At 38.4% G+C, this 24,326-nt stretch overlaps 1 protein-coding gene across 1 annotated transcript in view; it reads left to right on the top strand.

Moving 5' to 3' along the window:
- The window catches only part of FBXO25 (F-box protein 25), a 43,404-nt gene extending 20,104 nt beyond the window's left edge, over positions 1-23,300 (top strand). The window contains exons 4-7 of the mRNA XM_026655111.1: positions 483-667; positions 4,131-4,313; positions 11,054-11,197; positions 22,017-23,300. Coding sequence (XP_026510896.1) covers positions 483-667; positions 4,131-4,313; positions 11,054-11,197; positions 22,017-22,106 — 602 coding nt within the window. The 3' untranslated portion in view covers positions 22,107-23,300. The remainder of the gene's footprint in view (positions 1-482; positions 668-4,130; positions 4,314-11,053; positions 11,198-22,016) is intronic.
- The last annotated feature ends 1,026 nt before the right edge of the window (positions 23,301-24,326 follow it).

Below are 24,326 nucleotides of genomic sequence, written 5' to 3'. Positions count from 1 at the left end.
TTTTTTTAAAAAATTCCTTTGCATGATGAACTAAAACATTTTAGTCCAAATTTGCCAAGTTACCCAACAGAGGTATGCAAGAAACTGCAATTATTCCCGGTGTGTATAATAAGAAAACTGTGCTCTTGCGTATTAATGTTGGAAAATGTTGGGTTTTTTTAAAGGTGACCACTGTATTTGGAAGACATTTAATACTATCTATTGAAAATAGGAAATCCACTTGAATAACTAAGATACAGCATTAATTTTATTAACACATGGCATGAAATGTTGCACTGATGCCTTGATAGCAGTATTGTCCTAAGCATCAATCCTGCACCTGTGGGATCTGCCAGAGCAAATTCCATTGTGGGATCAGGGCATTTAGTTTGGAAGTGAAACCACTGCTCAACTGCAGTTTGAGTTACTTTAGATAGGGAAATGTCAATAACTTGGGTTAAATGTAACAAATCAAAAGAGTAACTCTTATTCTTCTTTTTCAGTTTTGGAAGACCAGCACAATCCACGCTTAATCAAAGATCTTCTTCAGGATCTGAGTTCTACTCTCTGTATACTAATTAGGGGAGTAGGGAAATCTGTGTTGGTGGGGAACATCAATATTTGGATTTGCCGATTAGAAACTATCCTTACATGGCAACAACAGCTAAAAAATCTTCAGATGAACAAGGTATATTGAATTTGTTAAATCAGAAATATGAGGTAAAAAGGGAGAAAGTGCTTTTGAATACTGGCTATTGATCTGTGTACAAGCAAAGTTTTAAATATGTCTAAAGCCATTTTTACTTGACTTATTAGTTATTCTGCACAAATGATGATATAAAGATATAAAATTAAAGTTCAATTATTTTACACTCACTAAGTATTTTAATATCCTTTTTTTTGTGAAAAGGAAAACAGTAACTTTAAACTTTAGCAACATGCATTAAATGACTCCTGGCAGATGTTCACAGACTTAATTTTCTGATAGCCCAACCATAAGTTTCAAAACTGATAGCTCTCTGTCGACCTTAATCTGACTATTTAGAGATAATTATTCACTGGTCAGACAGATACAATAACTCTACCTTACTAAGGAGACACAGACCTGAAATCCAAGATTAGAGAAGGACCAAGAAAACATGAATAAAGCATTGAAGTAGCGATTCCAAAGCTATGCAAGCCAACGGGGGGAGGGGGGTTCTATGAAACTAGGTAACACTTCTGGAAGCAAAGTTTGGATCTGGGTCACAGCTTTTTTTTTTTTCTTTTTAAGCATACTGTAGGGGGCGACAGAGGGTTAGGAGAGGCAGCAAAGGGAGGTACTGAGACTCGGTGTGGGGAGTAGGAGGAAGGGCAGTCAGCTGCAGGCTGGGAAGGAGAGTCCCAGGTATTTCTCTCTGCTTCTGGGCTCTTGCCTCCTCCAGCCCCCTCCTCCCTGAGGTTTGCACAAGTTTACCTAGGGGTGGAATACTAGCCCCCCATCTCACCCAGTTCCACTACCCACCCCAATGCTGTGTCTATCACTTTAAGCATTTACAGTGGCAATTCTAAGGGTCTGTGTGATAATCATGGGGGATACAAATTTATTTCAAAAAAATATTTTCAATTTAAATCACATTGTTTTGGTTTAAATCGGATTTAAATTAAATGCATTTTTCTTTTTAAAAATAAACCCGTTTAGAACTAAATTTGAAACGGACTACATATGTTAAGGCCTACATTTATTATAATCTCTTAAAATCATATTGAACAGCACACATTTGCTAGTGAAGTTTTAAAGAAAGTGAAACCACCAAACTGGTAGAAGTCACTGGTGAAGCACCTAGAACCAGACTGTGTTGATGCTTTTGACAGCACTAGCCTCTTCTGGAGGTGGAAAGGGAATATTTTCTTCATTTCAGTTTATTTGAGTTTCAGTTCAATGACTAGTTCATTCAAAGTTAAGAAACCAATTGGGAGTTGAAAAAACAGGAAAACTTGTTTTCCTCTTCCAGTCTAGGAAGAGAAACTAGGTGTGAGAGGATGAGACCTACTGGTTCTAAAGTCTTGAAGGACATAGTGACTAGAAACAAGGAGTTCAATTCACTAACTACAGATAATATTTCTTTTGTTTAATCAGTCAGTTTTAAATGCAAAGCATGTTTTGATAACTTTTTTATATGTATTCAGTACAATTAACGTAGTTTAATTTAATGAACAAAAACACTTTTAAAATTCTGTTTTTGTGTATTTTTAATTCAATTCCAATTTCCAAATAGAGCTTGACACAAATCATGAGTAAACAGTCATCTAGTAAATGAGAAGTGTATCATTCACCATTTTCTAACATAATAAAAAATATAAAAATTAAGAATGAATAAATGTATGTTAAGCTATCTAATTGCTTAAATAAATGAGGATAGATACATTGTGTCTCCTGGTTAGCAAAAAGAAGTAGCAAATTTAGTGGAAAAGCTATATTTAGCTGCAAATCCACATGTGTTAATGGATTTGCAGCTACCAACCAATGAGAATAGACTTTAGTTATTTTCCTAAAGAAAGAGGTATCAGTGCAAAACATGATTAAAATAGATTACTTAAATCAACCCACCCTGAAGCAAAGTTACAAGATCTTGGCAGCAATAAAGTAATATAACTGCTTATCTAATATGCAGCTTTGCTTATTTGGTGGGTAGCGGGGATGGAATTAGGAATTTACTCTGCCTGGTTACTTTATCATTCTGCCCTGAATAAATCACAACAAATTTTTAAATAGAAGATAGATCACACTAAAAAAACTGGGAAATTCAGTCTTGAAGATATTTGTCATGTGGCCAACAAACCAAAACACCATCCTTGCTTGGCAGATAGTTGATTGACTTGTTATTTCCTTTATTTTATATCAGTAACTTCCACTGAGTGCTTTTGCTTTAGTTATGTATTACAAATGCAAGATTGGAGTCATTATGTTCACAGATGCCTGAGCATGATGATCTCTGAAAAACTATACACAAGATGTCACTACAGAAAGCATATTCTATAAGCAAGACTAATAAGTGTAAAGAGCTAAATTGTGACATTAAGCTAGAGCTGTCTATTGGACCCAGCCACTCTAGGGAGTGCAACTGCTGTAATACGATTGAAGAGAATGATGCATATGCTTCCCTTTGCATCTGGTCAATTCCACTAGGTGGGGCCACTGTCATCCCTTGCACAAAACAGTGACAGCAGTGCTAGCTCTATATAGTCCCTAACAATGTCTCTTATTGTGCCCAGCCCCTTCCAGTAGGTTCAAATAGAGAAAAGGACAAGGCACTTTTTACATCTCCCATGCCCCTGCTGCAAGGAAGAGAACCTCTCTAGTACCCACCCTAGGTGCTGCTACACAGAGACCCCATAGAAGAGGACTCTGGTCAGTGATACATATTCCTTTGGGTCGCCCACTCTATATTCGCTCTCCTATAAGTGTGGCAGAATCACTATTTCATCTGTTGGGGGCTCTCTGCAGAGGTGGGATTTGTCCTACCCTCTTCCCTCCGACTCCTACATTCCATATCTATTGCATATCCTGTTGAGTAATTAACATAAACGTCAGTGCTTTTTAATAATGGTTTCTCTTATTTCTGATTGTCCAATTAACTATAATAAGGTTCAGGATTGACTATAGTGCAGGGAAACTATGGGTACGTTTTTAACGTGTGCATTTTTCTGAAAGTTGGTGTTGTATGCAACTTTTAACTAATTTTCAGACTGCTTTCCAAAAGCTTTTTCATCCAAAGCAAAACTTTAGGTTCTAAGAATTCTCATTCACTTAAAACCAGAAAAACTAAGAACTGCAAAACCACATTTTCAACTTCTATTCCTTGAGGTATTTAATTTTCAATAACAAACTTGCAGAATAATCTAACAAATGTTGAAAACCAAATGATCAAAATATCAAAAAAAAAAAAACCTGGTCCATATAAAAAAAAAAAAAAACCCTGGTCCATATTTTTTCAGGGAAACACACATACATATATATATAATTATAAAAAATATTAAATTTTAAAAGGTGAAATAAAAAAAACGGAGGTAGCTTTATTGGTTTAAACCTAAAATTGAAAACCCTACTTATGTTATACTAACAACTCCATGCAGTTAACTTTTAACTCTTTTTTTTTTTTTTTTTTCAGCAAGTCAACAATGGTCTCACGCTCAGCGATCTCCCTCTGCATATGCTGAATAACATTTTATACAGGTTCTCAGATGGCTGGGACATTATTACGCTAGGTCAAGTGACCCCAACACTGTACATGCTCAGCGAAGACAGGCAGTTGTGGAAAAAACTTTGCCAGTATCATTTTGCAGAAAAACAGGTAACAAGAGAGAGAGTTATGTGTGTGTGTGTTAAATCTGATACTGTATGAATTCCTCAGTGAATTTGCCCTTGCTTTCACGTTGAACTATGGCAGTGTGGGTAACAGGAAAGTGATCTGTTTTTTTCAGAGGTGGTGTCTAACCTCAGTTCCCATTTATTTCTGTGAGAAATGTGCTCTCTACATCAACCCAAGAGACTTTATCCGGATGTTCCCCATGCAGTGGTGGGGAGGACAGTGGAGGCAGTGACTACACTACGCTTTTTTTCCTCCATTTTTCCCACCATTCTTGCCAACTGTGGTAGATTGGACTCTTAAAGCTTTAGTATATGCATTTTAGATGACAAGGTAATAGGTGCTTCAAGCTAAGATTTTTCATAAATTATACAAATCTGAACAGTCAGCCATGAGCTTCTAGATTATATTTCTCAACCTAGACTATTATGAGTAGATTTTCTTGTATACAAGTAACTTTTACCATGCATGCATTAGTCTGAGTTCACCTAATAACATTGATATTCATGACCATCTGGACTTTAACCTCGAGGCATCTAGATAGACTTATGTGTAGTACTGGGGAGGAGCCAGTGCTACATGTAGGTACTAATGACATAGAGAAGGGTAGGAGAGATGTCCTGGAGGCCAAATTTAGGCTGCTAGGAAAGAGAGTGACATCCAGGACCTCTATGGTGGCATTCTCAGAAATGCTTCCAGTTCCACGCCAGGTAGGCAGGCAGAGCTTCAGAGTCTCAATGCGTGGATGAGACGATGGTGTAGGGAGGAGGGGTTTAGATTTAGTAGGAACTGAGGAAACTTTGTGGATAGGGGGAGCCTATCCAGGAAGGATGGGCTCCATCTAACCAAAGTGGAACCAGACTGCTGGATCTTAACATTAAAAAGGTTGCAGAGCAGTTTTTAAACTAAGAGATGGAGGAAAGCCAATTGCTGCAGAGGAGCACGTGGATCGGACAGAGACTTCTCTTAGAGGAGAGTCTATTGATAGAGATTCTCTAGGTTTTAGTCAGGAGGAGAGGATGGAAGAGGATAAAGTATGGGCCAGATCAGATGAGAAACATTCACATAAAAAAGAATCTGACACATCAGAAAAGGGCAGACAAATAAACAGGGACAAGTTTTTTTAAAATGCTTGTACACAAATGCTAGAAGTCTAAATAATAAGATGGGTAAACTAGAGTGCCTCGTGTTAAAGGAGGATATTGATATAATAGGCATCACAGAAACCTGGTGGAGTGAGGACAATCAATGGGACACAATCATTCCAGGATACAAAATATATCGGAAGGACAGAACAGGTCATGCGGGGTGTGGTGGGGGGTGGCACTATATGTGAAAGAAAATGTAGAATCAAATGAAGTAAAAATCTTAAATGAATCCACATGTTCCATAGAATCTCTATGGATAGTAATTCCATGCTTTAGTAAGAATATAACAGTAGGGATCTATTATCAACCACCTGACCAGGACAGTGATAGTGACTATGAAATGTTAACAGAGATTAGAGAGGCTATCAAAATAAAGAACTCAACAATAGTGGGGGATTTCAATTATCCCCATATTGACTGGGTACATGTCACCTCAGGACGAAATGCAGAGACAAAATTTCTCAATACTTTTAAATGACTGCTTCTTGGAGCAGCTGGTACAGGAACTCACAAGGGGAGAGACAATTCTCGATTTAGTCCTGAGTGGAACACAGGATCTGGTCCAAGAGGTAACTATAACAGGACCGCTTGGAAATAGTGACCATAATATAATAACATTTAACATTCCTGTGGTGGGAAGAACACCTCAGCAGCCCAACACCGTGGCATTTAATTTCAGAAAGTTAAACCATGCAAAAATGAGGAGGTTATTTAAACAGAAATTAAAAGCTACAGTGACTAGAGTAAAAAGAACAGGAGTACTTGTGGCACCTTAGAGACTAACAAATTTATTAGAGCATAAGCTTTCGTGGGCTACAACCCACTTCTTCAGATGCATATAGAGTCTCTAAGGTGCCACAAGTACTCCTGTTCTTTTTGCGGATACAGACTAACACGGCTGCTACTCTGAAACCAGTGACTAGAGTGAAATCCCTGCAAGCTGAATGGACACTTTTCAAAGACACCATAATAGAGGCCCAACTTAAATGTATATCTCAAATTAAAAAACACAGTAAAAGAACTAAAAAAGAGCCACCATGGCTTAACAGCCACGTAAAAGAAGCAGTGAGAGATAAAAAGGCATCTTTTAAAAAGTGGAAGTCAAATCCTAATGAGGTAAATAGAAAGGAGCATAAACACTGCCAAATTAAATGTAAAAATGTAATAAGAAAAGCCAAAAAGGAATTTGAAGAACAGCTAGCCAAAAACTCAAAAGGTAATAACAAAATGTTTTTTAAGTACATCAGAAGCAGGAAGCCTGTTAAACAATCAGTGGGGCCCCTGGACGATTGAGATACAAAAGGAGCACTTAAAGACGATAAAGTCATTGCAGAGAAACTAAATAAACTTTGCTTCAGTCTTCACGGCTGAGGATGTTAGGAAGATTCCCAAACCTGAGCCGTCCTTTGTAGGTGACAAGTCCTGAGGAAATGTCACAGATTGAAGTGTTATTAGAGGAGGTCTTGGAATTAATTGATAAACTTAGGTCCCAGTGACTTGTTACTGTTAAGAGTTCTGAAAGATATCAAATGTGAAATTGTGGAACTATTAACTATGGTTTGTAATCTGTCCTTTAAATCCGCTTCTGTACTCAATGACCGGAAGATAGCTAATATAACGCCAATATTTAAAAAGGGCTCTAGAGGTGATCCCAACAATTACAGACCGGTAAGTCTAACGTCAGTACCAGGCAAATTAATTGAAACAATAGTAAAGAATAAAATTGTCAGACACATAGAAGAACATAAATTGTTGGGCAAAAGTCAAGATGGTTTCTGTAAAGAGAAATCATGTCTTATTAATCTATTAGAGTTCTTTGAAGGGCTTAGCAAACATTTGGAGGAGGATCCAGTGGATATAGTGTACTTAGATTTCCAGAAAGCCTCTGACAAGGTCCCTCACCAAAGGCTCTTACGTAAATTAAGTTGTCATAGGATAAGAGGGAAGATCCTTTCATGGATTGAGAACTGGTTAAAAGACCGGGAACAAAGAGTAGGAATAAATGGTAAATTTTCAGAATAGAGAGGGGTAACTAGTGGTGTTCCCCAAGGGTCAGTCCTCGGACCAATCCTATTCTACTTATTCATAAATGAGCTGGCGAAAGGGGTAAACAGTGAGGTGGCAAAGTTTGCAGATGATACTAAACTGCTCAAGATAGTTAAGACCAAAGCAGACTGTGAAGAACTTCAAAAAGATCTCACAAAACTAAGTGATTGGGCAACAAAATGGCAAATGAAATTTAATGTGGATAAATGTAAAGTAATGCACATTGGAAAAAATAAACCCAACTATACATACAATTTGATGGGGGCTAATTTAGCTACAACTAATCAGGAAAGAGATCTTGGAGTCATCGTGAATAGTTCTCTGAAGACGTCCCCGCAGTGTGCAGCGGCAGTCAAAAAAGCAAACAGGATGTTAGGAATTATTAAAAAGGGGATAGAGAATAAGACAGAGAATATCTTATTGTCCTTATATAAATTGATGGTACGCCCACATCTTGAATACTGCGTACAGATGTGGTCTCCTCATCTCAAAAAAGATATACTGGCATTAGAAAAGGTTCAGAGAAGGGCAACTAAAATGATTAGGGGTTTGGAACGGGTCCCATATGAGGAGAGATTAAAGAGGCTAGAACTTTTCAGCTTGGAAAAGAGGAGACTATGGGGGCATATGATAGAGATATATAAAATCATGAGTGGTGTGGAGAAAGTGAATAAGGAAAAGTTATTTACTTGTTCCCATAAGAACTAGGGGCCACCAAATGAAATTAATGGGCAGCAGGTTTAAAACAAATAAAAGCAAGTTCTTCACACAGCACACAGTCAACCTGTGGAACTCCTTGTCTGAGGAGTTTGTGAAGGCTAGGACTATAACAGGGTTTAAAAGAGAACTAGATAAATTCATGGAAGTTAAGTCTATTAATGGCTATTAGCCAGGATGGGTAAGGAATGGTGTCCCTAGCCTGTGTTTGTCAGAGGGAGGAGATGGATGGCAGGAGAGAGATCACTTGATCATTGCCTGTTAGGTTCACTCCCTCTGGGGCACCTGGCATTGGCTACTGTCGGCAGACAGGATACTGGGCTGGATGGACCTTTGGTCTAACGCAGTATGGCCGTTGTTATGTTAACCTACCCATTCTTTAAACCCCCACTAGTAGTGTGTGTTTGTGTGTCTACACACACACCCTTGCCCTTTAACACACAAGGCTAAGAGTTTAAGAACTGCTTTCCAAACAACTGTCAAAGAAATTCCAGTACTGGCTGGAAGTGAGTCAGAATAGCCTCTTCCTGCTACATTGGGTGAACTCTAAGGCCTTAGACCAAACTTAGAAAAATTAACCCTTCTTCCACTCCTAATAGTCAAAGAGGAGAATAGTGTAGAACTTCATGTCTGACCATTCATGGCTTTATACAAACACTGAGCTAAATTACTACTTAATGTTGAATATATGTACAAAATACAGTGCACACTGTTTGAAAATAGATATAAAGAGATACAGAGGGCAAGAACGAAGGCCTCATCAGATGAATAGTAAATATTCCACTACAGGAAATTCTGGGATTCTCAAGAAGTTGCAAGCGTGAGGTAGGCATGGCCACTGTTTTGTGAAGATTTGAGAGGGGTGTTTTCCAGGTGTCACTCTTGCAAATATCATGGAGAAGAGCTAACCAGACATTGTTCTCTAATCATTGGGCTGAGCTAATCCAATTGTACCAATGTTTTATTCTTTCAGGATAAAGTCCCACATTATTATTACTGTATTCCTTGAATGCCATCAGTGTGCTCTCTGCCATTTAAAGCATCAAAGAAGGCATCAATGCCACCTCAAAAAATACTAAATTCAGTGAATTATACAAACTGGCCACAACAAATTATCTCTGATGATAAAAAAATCTGTACTGTTTTGAGATTGTTTGTAATCCAGCAAGGTGATATTAATGTGAATATCTTCATAGAAGCATTCTAAGTTGGGGCTTGAATAGAGACAGTGGTTCTAAAGACTTGCTAATTCCACATGCTCACATGAAACGTTGATTTTAAATGTCACTTCATCGTCTGAGTTGCCCAGCGTATCCCATCCTGTCTCCTCTGTCTTTAAGACTGTAAACTCTTTGGGGCAAAATGGTTTTATTTTATTGACTATATAGCACTGAGCTCAAAATGGATCTTAACTAATAAATAAATGGTGATTGTTTCACAAGGAGAGGGATGGAAGGAGTCCCAAACTGACATGGCATCTTGGCAAAAGATGCAAAGGCAGGGGAATAGAAGTAGTATGCCAAAGGAGAGCTTAGGAGGGTGATTTGTGGTAAATGTAGGCTATGGGAGCAGGCGTAGGAAGAACAATAGCTAAGAAGTAGGCAGGGTGGGGTTGAGCATTTTGAATTTGATGTACAAAGTCAGGGAATTTTGAAGAGGGGAAGAGGAGAAGGATTCTGAACAAAGATCACAATGGCTAGAGAGGAAGCTGTTTTCTTAAGATAATATAAGAAATAAAAATCACTCCAGCACATCAGTGTAACATGTCAGATACAGGATCTCTACATACTAGTGTAAAAATACTTTAAAAAAAAAAAAAAAAAAAAAGTCTTTCTGAACTCTAACATGGAGTTTCCAAGCAGCTTGTAAGTGGACTAATAACATAACTGAATCTATAGGGTTTTGGGGGGGCTATTAAACTGTAATTTGCCTCAGGTTAAAAATGTGTCACTTTACAAGCAGCAATATGACCGTAACCTTCACCATGTTCCAATGTTTTCTGCTGTCTTCTCAATACGCTAGTAGAAACCACATTGATTTGAAGGATTCTTGCACTGTTGCTTGGAAAAATTAGGCAGTACATCTGTCCATGTGCTTCAATGTCCCATGCTTCCAAAAAGGATATACAAAGCATGTGCAAGTAAGACTAGCATGCATTTATTTAAAATTAAAAGAAAAACATTATTTAAGTTTCTAATAATAGTTGTGTAAAATACCTTAATTGTGAAAAATATGTAGCCTAAGGCTACATTTATAAAGTCTAAAGCCTTGGTTGCTTTGTCTGTACTTTACAGGGGAGTATTTTACAGCTACGGTCCTCACAATAAGCCACCAGTTGTAATACGTGATCATCTTTCATCAGTTTAGAAGTGAAAAAAATATTCAGTGCAATATTTTTTCTATATAACTCTTAAAATCGTATTCGTATGCAACAAGAGAATTATTAACTTGGCCCTTTCAAGTCAGTGGAGTTGCCCCAATTAGGAGTATGGCCCAATATAGTTTAACAAATCTGTATTTTCTGTTTTGTATTGTTCTACCTAATTTAGTTTCATTGGGAAGATCTCAAATATTTAGAGGGGTATGGACTAGAATATGGCATAAATCACCTTTATATGGATGGGTCTCTAAAACTGTGCTTCAGAGTTTCAAGTTGACACTCCATGAAGTTGTGTATATGAGTCAGAATATTAGCCTGAGAGAGCCCCCATTATAAAATAATTTATGTTGAACTATTCTGTTATACTTCAGCCTTTGATTGACTTGATTACTTTCTGCTAACAATTCAAAGAAAAATATTAATTTTATGTCCAGTTCTGTAGGCATTTGATCCTGTCGGAAAAAGGTCACATTGACTGGAAGCTGATGTATTTTGCACTTCAGAAGTGTTATCCAATAAAGGAACAATATGGGGACACATTACATTTTTGTCGACATTGTAGTATTCTGTTTTGGAAGGTAAGAACTGGCAATGTATAAATTAACATTAGAAAATACTTTGAGAGTTAGCTACTGAAAAAAATATAGTTGACAGGGAAAATGATAGTGTCGCATAATTGTGTGCCATCTCAGGTGGAAAGTAATTGGGCTTTAAATCAAACTAAGTAAAGTGGTCACACCTACAGAGCTTGGTGTGTTGTTCCAAAAGAGGATTCCAGACAAAATGAAAAATCAAAAGTTCAGTTCTGTGCTATATTTAGTTTTAAAATCTGTACCAGAAATTGATATTCTGTGCTTTTATAAAGAAAGAAGGGAAGAGTGTTACTCCCTACCTTCCAGCAGCCTTTTCGTTAGACAGATGTAATGCACAAATGCTCAGGGATGAGGAGGAAGCAGGCAGAGGACTAACTTCAACATTATGGCAGCCAATAAAAAGGATCAATAGTAAAAACATTTTACCACAGTATTTCCATAGCAGTGATGTAATATTTTACATGATTTAGTAACCAGCTGTGTCTTGTGAAAAGCACTGAAGAACATGTTAGAAATGATCTTTCTAAACATGCATTTTGTGTTTCCCTTATCTTGCTCTTTGGTAGTAAGTATATTTGGCCTTGAAGGAGGATTTTGTTTCTCGAGGGTAATCTGCTTCTTAACTCTCACCTGAAGTCATAATAATCCTATTTTGGTTTAACATTTGATGGCTGGAAAAGTGGATTAGATACCTCTTTCTGACTGACTTCAATTTGCAACCCAAAGACTACAGTAGATTATGATTTCAAATGGAAAATAAGAAGCAAGAGTTGCTTGGAAACCTTGAAAAATCTTCTCCTGAGAAATCATTTTGCTTTTATACATTATATTTTGTTCTTTTTCCATTATTCTGAAATTCTAAAGACATTTACATGGAAGCAAGACTGTGTAAGATTCCTTTTCTGCTCTTTCCTCCCTCTCCTCCCAAAGAAGATAATTCTTCTTGTGTGACTATGGGTCCTGTGTGACTTTATAATTTGTCCAATGAGGAGTAACAGCATGTATGCCAATAGCAATGTATGAATCATGTCATTCTGAATTTGAATATCCTTGTTATCTTGTCTGTACCTGCAGACACTAATAATTAAATCAGCAGTACAAAAACATACAGTCAGTATAGGCTTCTGCTTTAAAAAAACGTCTAGACAACCTATTGATGTATAGTTCTTGCACTTCTGATAAAGGTTTGCTAGGGAATAAAAGCTTTCCTTTGCAGTAGACTCTGTCCTGTAACTTGCTGTCTAGTCAGTAGAAGACAGTTTTCCCTTGATAAAATGTCGCTGGTGACATAACGATGCAGTTATGAGAGAGTTGGATTTTTTTAGTTCTTGTGTATACTAGTTCCCCTTCTAATTTCTAAAGGAGGAAGCAGAAATGCCACGTACATGGATAGAATGGCTAGATACACCTCTACCCCGATATAACACGATCCGATATAACACGAATTCGGATATAACGTGGTAAAGCAGTGCTCCGAGGGGGCGGGGCTGTGCGCTCGGGCGGATCAAAGCAAGTTCAATATAACGCAGTTTCACCTATAATGCGGTAAGATTTTTTGGCTCCCGAGGACAGCATTATATCGGGGTAGAGGTGTACTAGGAATTGTGGAGTATTCCATGCAAGTGTACTTATTGATTCCTTCTTCCTATGATAGGACTTATGAGCGCTGCTCTACAGATCAATTCCCAGGCAGGAGTAACAATAATTTCTTGGTGGCACTAGCACTAGTGATTGCTGTTGCAAGACTTCATATACAGAAGTGAGTTGTTTGATTGGGCTGACTGTGGATTTTCATAACTTCTTTCAGACAGTTTTTAAACTGTTCTCAAATTAAGGAGTGGCTTTAGTTTTCAGTCTCTGAGAAAAAGCGGATATGGGAATGTGACAAAAAACTTCAGCTTTTAAAATAATTGTTAAAGTTTGCCACTAGTGGGGAACTTCATTCTTTCGCTATGCAAAGTGGTCTAACAGCTCAGCTTAGTGCTACTAATTCTGTTTTGGTGGGACTTTTTATTGTTGTGTTAGCTTAAGGTGGCTAGGTCAAAGAAGGGGTGCATTTGGTTCTGAAGGTACCGAAGTTCATTGGCACCCTGATCTCATGAGGGAACAGGTTCAAAATTCATGGGCCTATGGGCAAAAAACCTGCATCTTCTGCATGTTTCACTTTGATGTTTCCAGTTTCATGGGAGGTCATGATCATGCAGGATGGAGAGGTCCTGTTGGTAACTTGTGACAGTCACATCAAGACATTTGAAGAGGAGGATGAAAACCTTGAATCCAAGGGGAGCAAGAGCAGGAGGCAGAGCACCGGGCCACCATTGTGGCTGAGCAGAGAAGCTACTGTGTTCTGAACTAGTAGTAGCTTTATTTTTTTATTATTATTATTATTATTTTGATAGTTTTGTACTTGGGTGCAGAGAATTACAATAGTCAAGCTTAGAGGTGATGAACATGCCAATCATTGGATACCGTGGCTAAATCTGAATAGGTTTCCCACCAGCTGTGAATGAAGAAGGAGGTTTTTGCAGCAGTGGCAGTTTTGGCCTCCACAGGCCAAATGGTCACTGAGGCTATGAACTAGAACTATCTGAAAGCAGATGCCCTCAAAGGAAGATGGTGATGTAAAAATGGTGAGTTCTTTGGAGAGTTTCTGTCAATCCACCAGCATCATTTCAGTCTTTCCAGGATTCTGCTTCAGCCAGCTGCATTTCCTCCAGTTGCTGATGTCAGCCGAGCTGTTGGGTAGCTGGAAGAATGTGCTGTTTGTGTCTGATGTGAAGGTGCTGTAAAATTGAGTGTCTTCTGTGTATTGTGTACCTTTTTAATTACTCCTCCAACCAGGGGTATGGCCAGTGTACCCAGGCTAATACCTTTTTCTTGTAGGAAGGATAATAGGATTGCTAGTGACTCAGAATCTCTGGTGTACATCATCCAAAAGATGGTAGCTGGAGCAGAACGAACCCAAACACATACAAAACTTTGTTGTGGGTTATTGGTTCAGCACTAAACCTGGGAGAAGAGGGCCACTTACTGAATTACCGGGGAGCATGGATCAGTATTCATGTCACACTCCCAGTCAGTACCCAGCCCAAGCCGGAGAAGCTAATGATCCAACCAGAGGACCAAATTCGGTGGTAAATCCTAGTCACGTGTCACCTGAGGCATGTTGCGCATACGCTGAGAAGACTGAATTACCATTCCAGTACTGTGACCATGCCTGATCCTGCTGACTTGAGGGATCTAGTGGAAGTGGTATGCCTGCAGAGTTAATAAACGCATTACTCCAAATGCAAATTTAGTAATCTTTGTGACACCATAATCACCGCCATAGCAACTGATTGTGATATCAGATAGGATTATGACTTCTGGTGTAGAATAAGCATGGATGTGTTTTGGAATTAGTGATGAGATATGGAGGTTTATCTCCTCTACAGCATTGGAATGTGAACCACATCAATACCATCTAACAAATGTTTGACACTGCTGAAATAATTAGTGGTGTTACTTCATTTCTAAATGGATGATTTCTACACTATAACTGGCACCCTTGTTGGCAGAGATCCCAAAGGCTTGATCAGCATAGAGCCTGAATTGCCTCCTTGCTCTGACCCTTTCACAAGCTGTTTAACCAAAAAAAGAGAAATCAACCAAGGGAAATGAAACTTCTGCTCCTGTCATCTCTGATGAGCCTTTGTGCTCTTTGGAAACAGCTATCTTAACTGGAAAAAGAGGTATACCAGTTTAAATATATTAATGGTAGTAAACCTAGTTGTGACAAACCCTCTGTTAGGGTTTAGTGTGGTACATGGTTTTAACTTCGTGTCAATAAAATGCACACAGTACAGTGGTTGACTAATATCATTATAGTATCTGTAATTAACACCTATTTTTTCCAAACTGAAACTTGATCCTTTACAATACTTTGGACACTTTCTAAATGTTTGATTTATTCTGTAACTTTAAAATTTCCATTTTTTTTTTTTTTTAAAGGAAAAACGCAAGCTAGTTACTTTACATTTTGTGTGTGTGGGGAGGAACTGATAAGACATTTACACTTTGTTAAATTATATATTATCAGTACATACTATGAAGAAAATAAAGGAAGATATTTTCTTAATTGAATGCCTATAATTCAAAAGCTGGTCAATTTTTAAAAAGTTCAAAGTAATTTTGGAGACTTTGCTCTTTTTTTGTTTTTGTTTTACAGTTGCTTTCCTATCTTAAAAAAAAAAAAAAAAAAAGTTATTTTATCTCCTGTTACGTGAAAAACTCACACAAAAAGGAGAATGTCTGTCTGACTATACATGGAAGCAATGACCTCTCACTTTTCAGTTTTTCAGTCATTCAGTTCTAGTAATCTTAGCTGTTATTTGTAACAATAATTGTTTTAAAAAACCTTCAGACAGCAATGTATAGGGTTTTTTTTTATTGATGGCATTCCTTTAAAACAAATGATCATAGGAAACTTTAAATACAGCAGTGAAACCATTACTACCTACTTCATAGGAGGTGTGGTAATAGATAAAAGAATATCTTGTACTCTTTAATATTAAAAGGGAAAATGAATATAGCACACACTCATCACCTCAAATGACACTTGGAAAAGTGATTTTTTCAAAAAAAGACTGATGTTCATTTTTAATATAGACTAAATATGTAATTACTCAGTGGAGTAAAAATGATGGCATCTAGTACTATTAAGTGATGCATTTTTGTGAGCGCTTTTTGTTTATGTCATAACTCTTCCACATTATTATGTGGTGTCACCAATGTGAGTAAATTTCTTCCATTGCTAACTGGATGATACATTTCAGCAGGTCTAGAGATGGACAAGAATGATGGAGTATTTGTCCTTCTTTAATGGTAATTTTTTCAACGGTAGGCAGATCATTGAAGCACTACGCAGTGACTAAAAGCTATTTCAAGCAGATGATGCAATCTAACACCTGTTCTTACTCCTCTCAGAGTTTTAGCGGTAGTTTGTATGTGGGCTTTGTTTTCCAACAGATTAAAATAATCTAGTGCAGAATATTCCTGTGGTGAATAATAATCAAAATCATGTACTAAGCTTCTTATTCTAAATGACAGCCAGTCCAATAAATCTTAATGTTTCCTCTCTTTTACTTTATTGCGCTCCTTCCTGCTTCTTCCTTCATGATCCCCAAGGACTACCACCTTGCTTTGTTACTCAAGGTATTTCATGTGTGTTTCATCCCTGCTTTTATCTGTGTTGGTTCTGTAATGTTGAAGTGAACAAGATGTTCAGTTGTAATTTATGTTTCGGTTTGTCATGACTGGCTAAGAACAAGCTATTCCTGCAGCTGTTGACACTATGTTAGATACTGTCATCTTCCAACCTCAGTTTTGCACTTTTTGTTGTTGTTGCTATTTTTATTGCAGTGTTCCTCACTGTACTGTTTCAACTCAAGGGACTAAATTCAGCCTCTGATGTAAGCAGGTGCAGCTGTCACTGAATTCAGACAGTTATGCCCTTTTACACTAAGGATGAATTTCTCACAAAGTAGGCATTAATGGCTGTTTCCACATTCTAATGGATTTAGTTCCGCACTGAAATCTAAGAACAGTAAAGGCAACGTCACAGAATTCTGTCTCTGCAGTATGAAACAAAGGTACTGAAATTGCTTTTACCCCACTGAATAATTTAATTACACTTTAACCTGTTTTACTCGAAGGCCTTCTACAAATAGTAGTTTTTTAAAGAAGACCTCTTGTGATTGAAGGAAAAGGAAATTATGACATTGCTTTCTGAATGAGAAATTTACAGAAAAGAATTACACAAAGCACTGTAGGCCTATCGTTGTCATGGGAACTTCATAATTTGCAATTAAGCTGAAATTTGGGGAAGAAAACAATTATATTTGTCATTTGGTGCTCCTTGTAGACGGTGCACATTTTCATACAACTTACATTTATTTTGATCTAGTTAAATAGATTTATTGAAATTTGATTGGAAGTGAATCATTATGCATGAGCAAGATTTTTAAATTAAAATAACTCTCAGAAGCAAAAGCATTCAGAATCACCAGTGGATATGCAATGCCTTACCTCTGATAAAAAACATGCACATAGCTCTTCAAATCCATAGGCTCTTCCATAGTAAAATTGCTATCTGGGTTTAAAAAACAAAAATGGATTTTAGTTGAGATTGTTCTTCAGCCCCTCTTCCTGAATGAAAGGAGGAACTTGGGAGGGTGTTTTTCATGCTGTTGTGAAGAGCAAAACAGACAACACCTGACAGGCTATGCCTTAAAATTACATTTAGAAAGACTGTCGAGGGAAACAAAACTAACTCTTCTCCAATAATCTAATTCTGGTGGCAATGGGGAGAAGGTGGGAAATGAGTTCTGGTGGCAATGGGGAGAAGGCGGGTGCTAGTTGGCTAGTTACAGTATCTGATTTTCAGGGAGAAAGACTCCTCTGCCATTGCAGTTTGTAGAAGAGCCCTTCTCAAGAGAATAAGTGAGGTTCAGTTTTCATCTGATCCAAGCCCTTGGCATCTTTCTCTGCTGACTGCAGCATCTCCTCTTCTCCCTGTCTCTGAAGGCAGTTCAGTTAGGGACCTTATTGTTAGATGTTTGCTTTTTTAACGGCCTTTCTCCCTGCTTCCCATGTCATTAAAAGAGCACCCTGCTCTCAGACTCTGTCCTTATGCAGTAAGCAAAAGAAGGAACATAAATAGATCTTAATTTTAAAATCTCATTTAACACTTTTTTTCTTTAAACCCAGACTAGGGTATTTTTTATAACTTTCAAAAGTTCCATGGCATCTAGACCCCCATTTAAAATGGATGCTTCATCCTTAGCTTGTACTATTGTGCCTACATACGTGTGCTTCCATACCTAGGTTTTAAGGAATTGAATTCAGAGCTCCCATTTTAAGTTCTTGCTTTCTATGAAATACAGTTCCTTTTTTGCCTCATTGACATGTCAGTGGAATACTTCCATCGACAGCAGTAGTGCGTAACATTAATGGTAGAGGCTGTATGATTTCTTTAACGTGTTTTTACCTTCTTTGAGCTTTCCTGCTGAACACACTGGATTTATGGTTATACATAGCAAGTACACTAAAAAGCAGGTGTTTATGAGCTTTATGAACGTTGTCTTTTAAGATATTTACTAACCTCACTATCCAGACTTGTTCAGGACTTTGTGCTTACTGCAGCTATAGCATTTCCTTCTGGTAATTGTTATTATAGGTTACAAAAGAGATGTTAGCATTTAATGATAAAATTAACTCAAATCCTGAGTTTTCAGCAATACAAGAGCCTCATGCTGAGGCTAGGCTCTCAATAACAGTTTTAAAGCAGGACCAGATGGCTCAGTGGGATAGCATTGACGGAGCCTTTCAACTCGAAGTCACCAATTTAAACCCTGACCAATCCAGTATTGATCAAAAGTCAGTGACTGAAAATGCCATATGCAAAACAAACTGGTGCTCTGTCAGCCATTCCTCCAGTGTCACAATTGACTGTATCTGCTGAGAATTGGGTGTGAATTACGCTCTCCTCACCCCTACTACAAATATTCTGCCTAGAACAAGGAAGCTTGCTCTGCTGCTGTCCTTCTTTTGTGTATATGTGTGTGTGTGGGGGGGGGGGGGGGTTTGTTTTTTTTTTTGTTTGGGGGGGGGGGCATGGGGGGAAATGAGACATCAACCTTGTATCTTCCCCAATAACTAAATACAGTACAGTAAATGTGTGTGTGGCGGGGGTGAGGAGGAGTGATCCAATTTCTATGATTTTTCCACTGTTATGAAAGCTTGCATTTTAAAGTGCCAAATTTAGGCAAGCCTTTGATAGGATATTTTAGACTTGTTGAATTTAATCACTGAAAAGAATTATGCATGGTAAAATACTGAAGGTATGACTGGCATTTTAGGCATGCTTAGTATATGGTTGAGTATTTGCAAGATATATTAACCAAAATGCACATAATTTTAAAACACACCCTGTCTCACGTTCCTTCTGAATGCTGTTGCACAGGGATCGGCAACCTTTGGCATGCGGCCCGCCAGGGTAAGCACCCTGGCAGGCCGAGCCAGTTTGTTTACCTGTCGCGTCCACTGGTTCGGCCGATCGCGGCTCCCACTGGCTGCGGTTTGCTGCTCCAGGCCAATGGGGACTGCGGGAAGCAGCGTGGGCCGAGGGATGTGCTGGCCGCTACTTCCCGCCGCCCCCATTGGCCTGGAGCAGTGAACCGCCGCCAGTGGGAGCCGCAATCGGCAGAACCTGTGGACGCAGCAGGCAAACAAACCAGCCCGGCCCACCAGGGCCGTGTGCCAAAGGTTGCCGATCCCTGCTGTTGCATTTTATGTTGGTACAGTGAAATATAAGAAAATAGTAAAATAACCATAGCAGGGAAGGAGTTCTTAAAAACTACATAGAAGTGTGCATGTTGGTCTCCTTACAGCTCAAAGCATGGAAATTAGGATGTGGCCCAGTTTATATAACTAATACATCTTGACAATTTTTGTTTTCAGTTTTCTGTCATCCTTCTCCTGAAAGTAATTTTTCAGAAGATAAAGGAAATGTTGAAATGGAAAAACTAACAGAGCATAGCTTGTTGGCTATGATTTAGAAGCAGCATGGGGATCAGCAATAAAAGTAGCTGCTTTCACCTCTGTCTCCTGTTACAATTTATGCTGTCACACAAGGCTCTTTGTCCACAGTTTACCACTTAAGCATTAAGAGTGTTAAATCTTTAAAACTAAAAAGTAATGCTATTGAAATTATAAATGACAAACAATACGTACTCCTTGAGAGTTTCTCCCAAATGGATGTATGTGGCAATCCCCACTGCCTTTTAAGCCTCTTGGCATGCACAAGAAAGGACCTTTCCCCCACTACAAATACAGCTAGCTCCAACACAAGAACTATGTTGTTACTGGTTCCTTCCAGTCCATGGTATTTGTAGAGGGGAAGAGCCCTGAGTTTCCTGCCATAGATTCCCAACAGATCTGAGGAACAATTTGAAGTAGCTTTCAATGACTTGACCACTTCCTCCCTTGCAGAAGAGGAAAGGAAGTAGCACTGAAGCTCTTTAGAACTTGAGCCCACTGCAGAAGGAGAATCTGATTCTGCAGCATTTTCCACTTGTAAAGTTCCACATTGCTCCTGCGCTTACTCCTTTAAAAAAAAATGTTACACCCTGCCCCCCCCCCCAATAGTTAATACTAGAAGGGGAAAGTGGAGGAGGAGGGGAACAGCTTGGAAAAAAGGGAAAACAAGAAACAGAGGTCTCCAATATTTCTGTTTCTTCACGTGTAACCACGTTTGTTGTAGGGATTGTCTTGCTGAGCACATAGCTAGCACTAAAGTGAGAGAAGACAGGAAAAATAATTATATAGGGAGGAAGAAGAAAAAAGAAACACAAGTTGTGCTACTGTACAATTCTCCAAGAATGATATTGCTCCAAAATGTATTGATCCACCAGCCGTGTTTGATAAACAATTGGTCATTCGGATTGATAAAATGTAAATGCTGCTACTTTTATTTAGCTGTCTCTACAGTTTTCTCTCCATTTCCTTTCCCCAGTCACTTTGTCTTAAGAGTGTTAACCGTACCGCATGTGGGTTTATGCTTGTGTGTGTGTGTGTGTGTGTGTGTGTGTGTGTGTGTGTGTGTGTGTGTAAAGCCAATATTGTAATGTATGGTATCCAATACTGAAGCTCTAATTACAATTCTTCTCCCGTTTACTTGTGTACTCTCTCCTCTCTATAAATGATCTGCCCAAAAGTGAGTTAAGGCATATCACTAAAATACTAATTCATACCCATGCCATCTCTGACCTTTAATGCGACTCCCACCATCACCACCACTGCCTTAGCACTTCTCTCTTTCCCTTCTAAGCCATTCAGTGTGTCATTGCTAAAATTATGTTCCTTGGTGGTTAATCAGACCATATCATTTCCCTTTTTGAATCACACCACTGGCTTTGCCTTGGCCCCCATATCAAGATTAAACCTCTCAACCTTGCCTTCAGAGTCCCGCACAACTGTCTGCCTAGAGATCTAATCACTTACTGTATTCCCCATTCTCTCTTCCAGTGCCACCAGCCTTGCAAACCCCTACTTTCCATGCTGCACCTGTTCATGGTGGGTCATCCCTATTCCAGTGTGCAATCACTCACGCACACACACACGCGCGCACACACACGCGCACACCTCTTCCCCATTCATATCCATCATAAAGGCCCACATTTTCCTTAAGGCCTAAAGCCAGGCAAAATTAGATTAGAGTAAAGATCTAAGGTAACTATTTCCTCTGCACCACCCAGTGCATCTTCTCTGCTTTCTAGGTTGTAAGCTTGCTGGAGTACAGGCTGTCTCTGTCTGTTTTATACAGGGCCAAAAGCCCTTGGGACAAAGGGAGAGGGAATGTGGAAAAGCTTGTTCTGCTATGATTTCTTGTTTGTATCGTAGTAGTGCCTAGGAACCCCAATCAGGGCTTGGAGCCCCATTGTGTTGCTATATAGGCACTGTGTACACATAACAAGAGACGGTCATTGTCCCAAAGAGCTTACAATCTAAGTAACTGTATGTTCTTGGCAATTTTTTCTCTGTAAGGGCCTTGTAGGCTTTGAACCAGAGTCCCAAAAGGCCAGTGACTTAAAAACTGGTGTAGTCAGTTGCCCAGCTACTTAATTTGTCTTTTTAAAATGTAAAATTGAGGTGTGAATTCTTGCAGTTCTTTTCTTTTAAAATCAATGCTCAGCAGCTTTTTGTTTTTGTGGGTATTTTTTTTAAAGGAGAAAATAACCTTTTCCCCTCCTCTTAATTTCACTAGGATACAGGGCATCCCTGCACAGCCAATGATCCAGACACCTGTTTCATGCCAGTTTCTCCGCAGCACTTCATTGATCTCTTCAAATTTTAAGAGGTGCAATAGCCTTGTTTTTGTTTTTGGTCATCTTTGTGAAGAATCATGCAGTATGTATTATGCTTTGTGTGCAATATCTTTTTAAATGTACTTCATAGTAAAAAGGGATGTCTAGGAGAGAGGGGGGCAATTGGAGAGGTGTATTACAAATGCTATTTGTGTGCAGAAATGAACTGAAGAGGGATAAATATCTCCAAAGAAGACACATTCTGTAGAGATGTCTACGAAAGGCTCTTTTGAATCCAAGAAAGAGTACATTTTTAGTCCTGCCTTTAAGTCCATTTTGTACTCATTTAACATTTCATTAAGGCTATTGAGACTTGGGGGGAGAGAGTTGTTGGAAGGGCTATTCTTGGAGTGACCAAAAGCAATTTGTCTTAATCCTTCACTCTTTTTATGCCACCATTTTCCAAGTACTTACATACAGTTTGCACATTTATAAATATTCATCTGATTCCTTTTTGGACTCCTTCATAAATATCAAGTCAATTACCAAGGTGGCGTTAATCATTGTGAGTTTGTGTGTGAATAAAATATAGAGTTGTGATTATCTGTTGTTGAACCTGTTATGAAGGAAACCAACCTCTGTACATACATTATGCAGAATATTTATTTTTCTTAAAAGGTATTTTATTAACCACATCAAACCTGTTTTTAAAGACATCCTAAATAGTATGGGAGGCTGTTCAGTGGTTGCTGAAGAATGATGGGTTTTTCCAATGGTAGCCACAGTCTTTTATTTTTATTTAATTTTTATTTTAAGTTAGGTGTTAAACTATTGCAGAAGGACTTTTAGACATCCTCGAGAAAGGACACATTACTGAGCTTTAATGCAGAAAATGAATACAGTGTGTTGCTAGGCCTCTAGTACAGTGGTGGTATTACATTGTTCTAGTAACGGAGGCTCTGAGTTGGAAATTCTTTGCACTAAAAGGCAGCTTGTTGATCTGGAGCACCTTCTGCTGACTAACCCCATAGTGACATGAATTCTGCAAGAAGCTACCTTCTTATATCTTGTAAATTACAGAGGAGGGGAGGGGGCGCTGTCCAGAGTTAAGAAAAAATAATTAAGTTGTTCACAAAGTTTTTTGGAGAGATCATTTACCAACTGTGTAATGTAAAGACAAAATACAAAACATATTATATATCACACTGCTTGTTTTCAATCTAGTTTTGTACACAATGTAATAAATCATGTTTTACCTATTATTCTTTAGCAATTTCTTTTGCATTTAGAAATGAGTCCGTCTGAATTTATAGCGCTGGCTTCTGTGTCCATCACCAATACAGGTTAGCATTTGCTAACTGAACAAGAAAAATGTATATATCTACTGTTCCCATATCATTTTTAATTTATTTTAACAGAGCCAGAACTTTAGCACTAGTGGATTGTGCAGGAAAGAGAGAATATTTAAGTGCTTGAAAAGAAAAGTTAGCTCTTCACAGTAAGTGAACTATTCTTCCCTGGATTTAATACCGATGACATGTCCTTATCAATGCAGATGTGAAAGGTCACAAACCTTTTTGCCCTAAAGCTTATATAAATAAAAATCAGATGCTGAGCTCATAAGACTCCCTCCTTGATGCAGTTGGTTTTGGGGTTGTGTTGGTGTTTGTTTTGAGTCTACGTTCCAAGCATCCCAAATAAAACATTAAAGAAACTGAATCTGATGGTAAAGAAGCAAGGTTTACTATTTTTGCATTTACTGGATTGCTAACTGATTTTATTGCAAGTCTTGTGACATGTGATGTTTTCCTAAGCCCCAGCTTCTGGAGTCAGGTGACTTGTGTTAGAACCTCAGCTTTCATTAAAATTATGTTTCTATCCTTAGAGTTGTGGAGAAAAGCTTGAAAATGAGACCAAAAAGGTTCCAACATCAGAGGTCAAATAAGAGTCCTCAAATAGATTTTAAAAAGAAATCTCATGATTTGTAAGCCAGTCTCATGAGTGGGGGGGGGCAGGGGCTCACTCATGATTTGTGAGTACGTGGGGTTGTCAGTGTAGTTAGTGGCTCTCAAAGCTCTTTACACACATTATTGAAGCTTCACAGTCCTGGGGATGTAGTTGTTAGCTTATCCCACATTTTACATTTGGGTCAACTGTAGGCAGAGAGAGGTTAAGTGACTTGTCCAAGGACATACAACATGTCCGTAATAAAGCATTAGCTCTTGCTCCCAGCTATACCCATTAACCAATGATTCTTTCATCAGGGGTTG

Source organism: Terrapene carolina, unplaced genomic scaffold (genome assembly GCF_002925995.2).
Source record: "Terrapene carolina triunguis isolate 2854851 unplaced genomic scaffold, T_m_triunguis-2.0 Scaffold42, whole genome shotgun sequence".
Taxonomy (NCBI): Eukaryota; Metazoa; Chordata; order Testudines; family Emydidae; genus Terrapene; species Terrapene triunguis.
The sequence above is the reverse complement of the archived record's forward strand: the minus strand, read 5'-3'. Positions and strand labels throughout refer to the sequence as shown.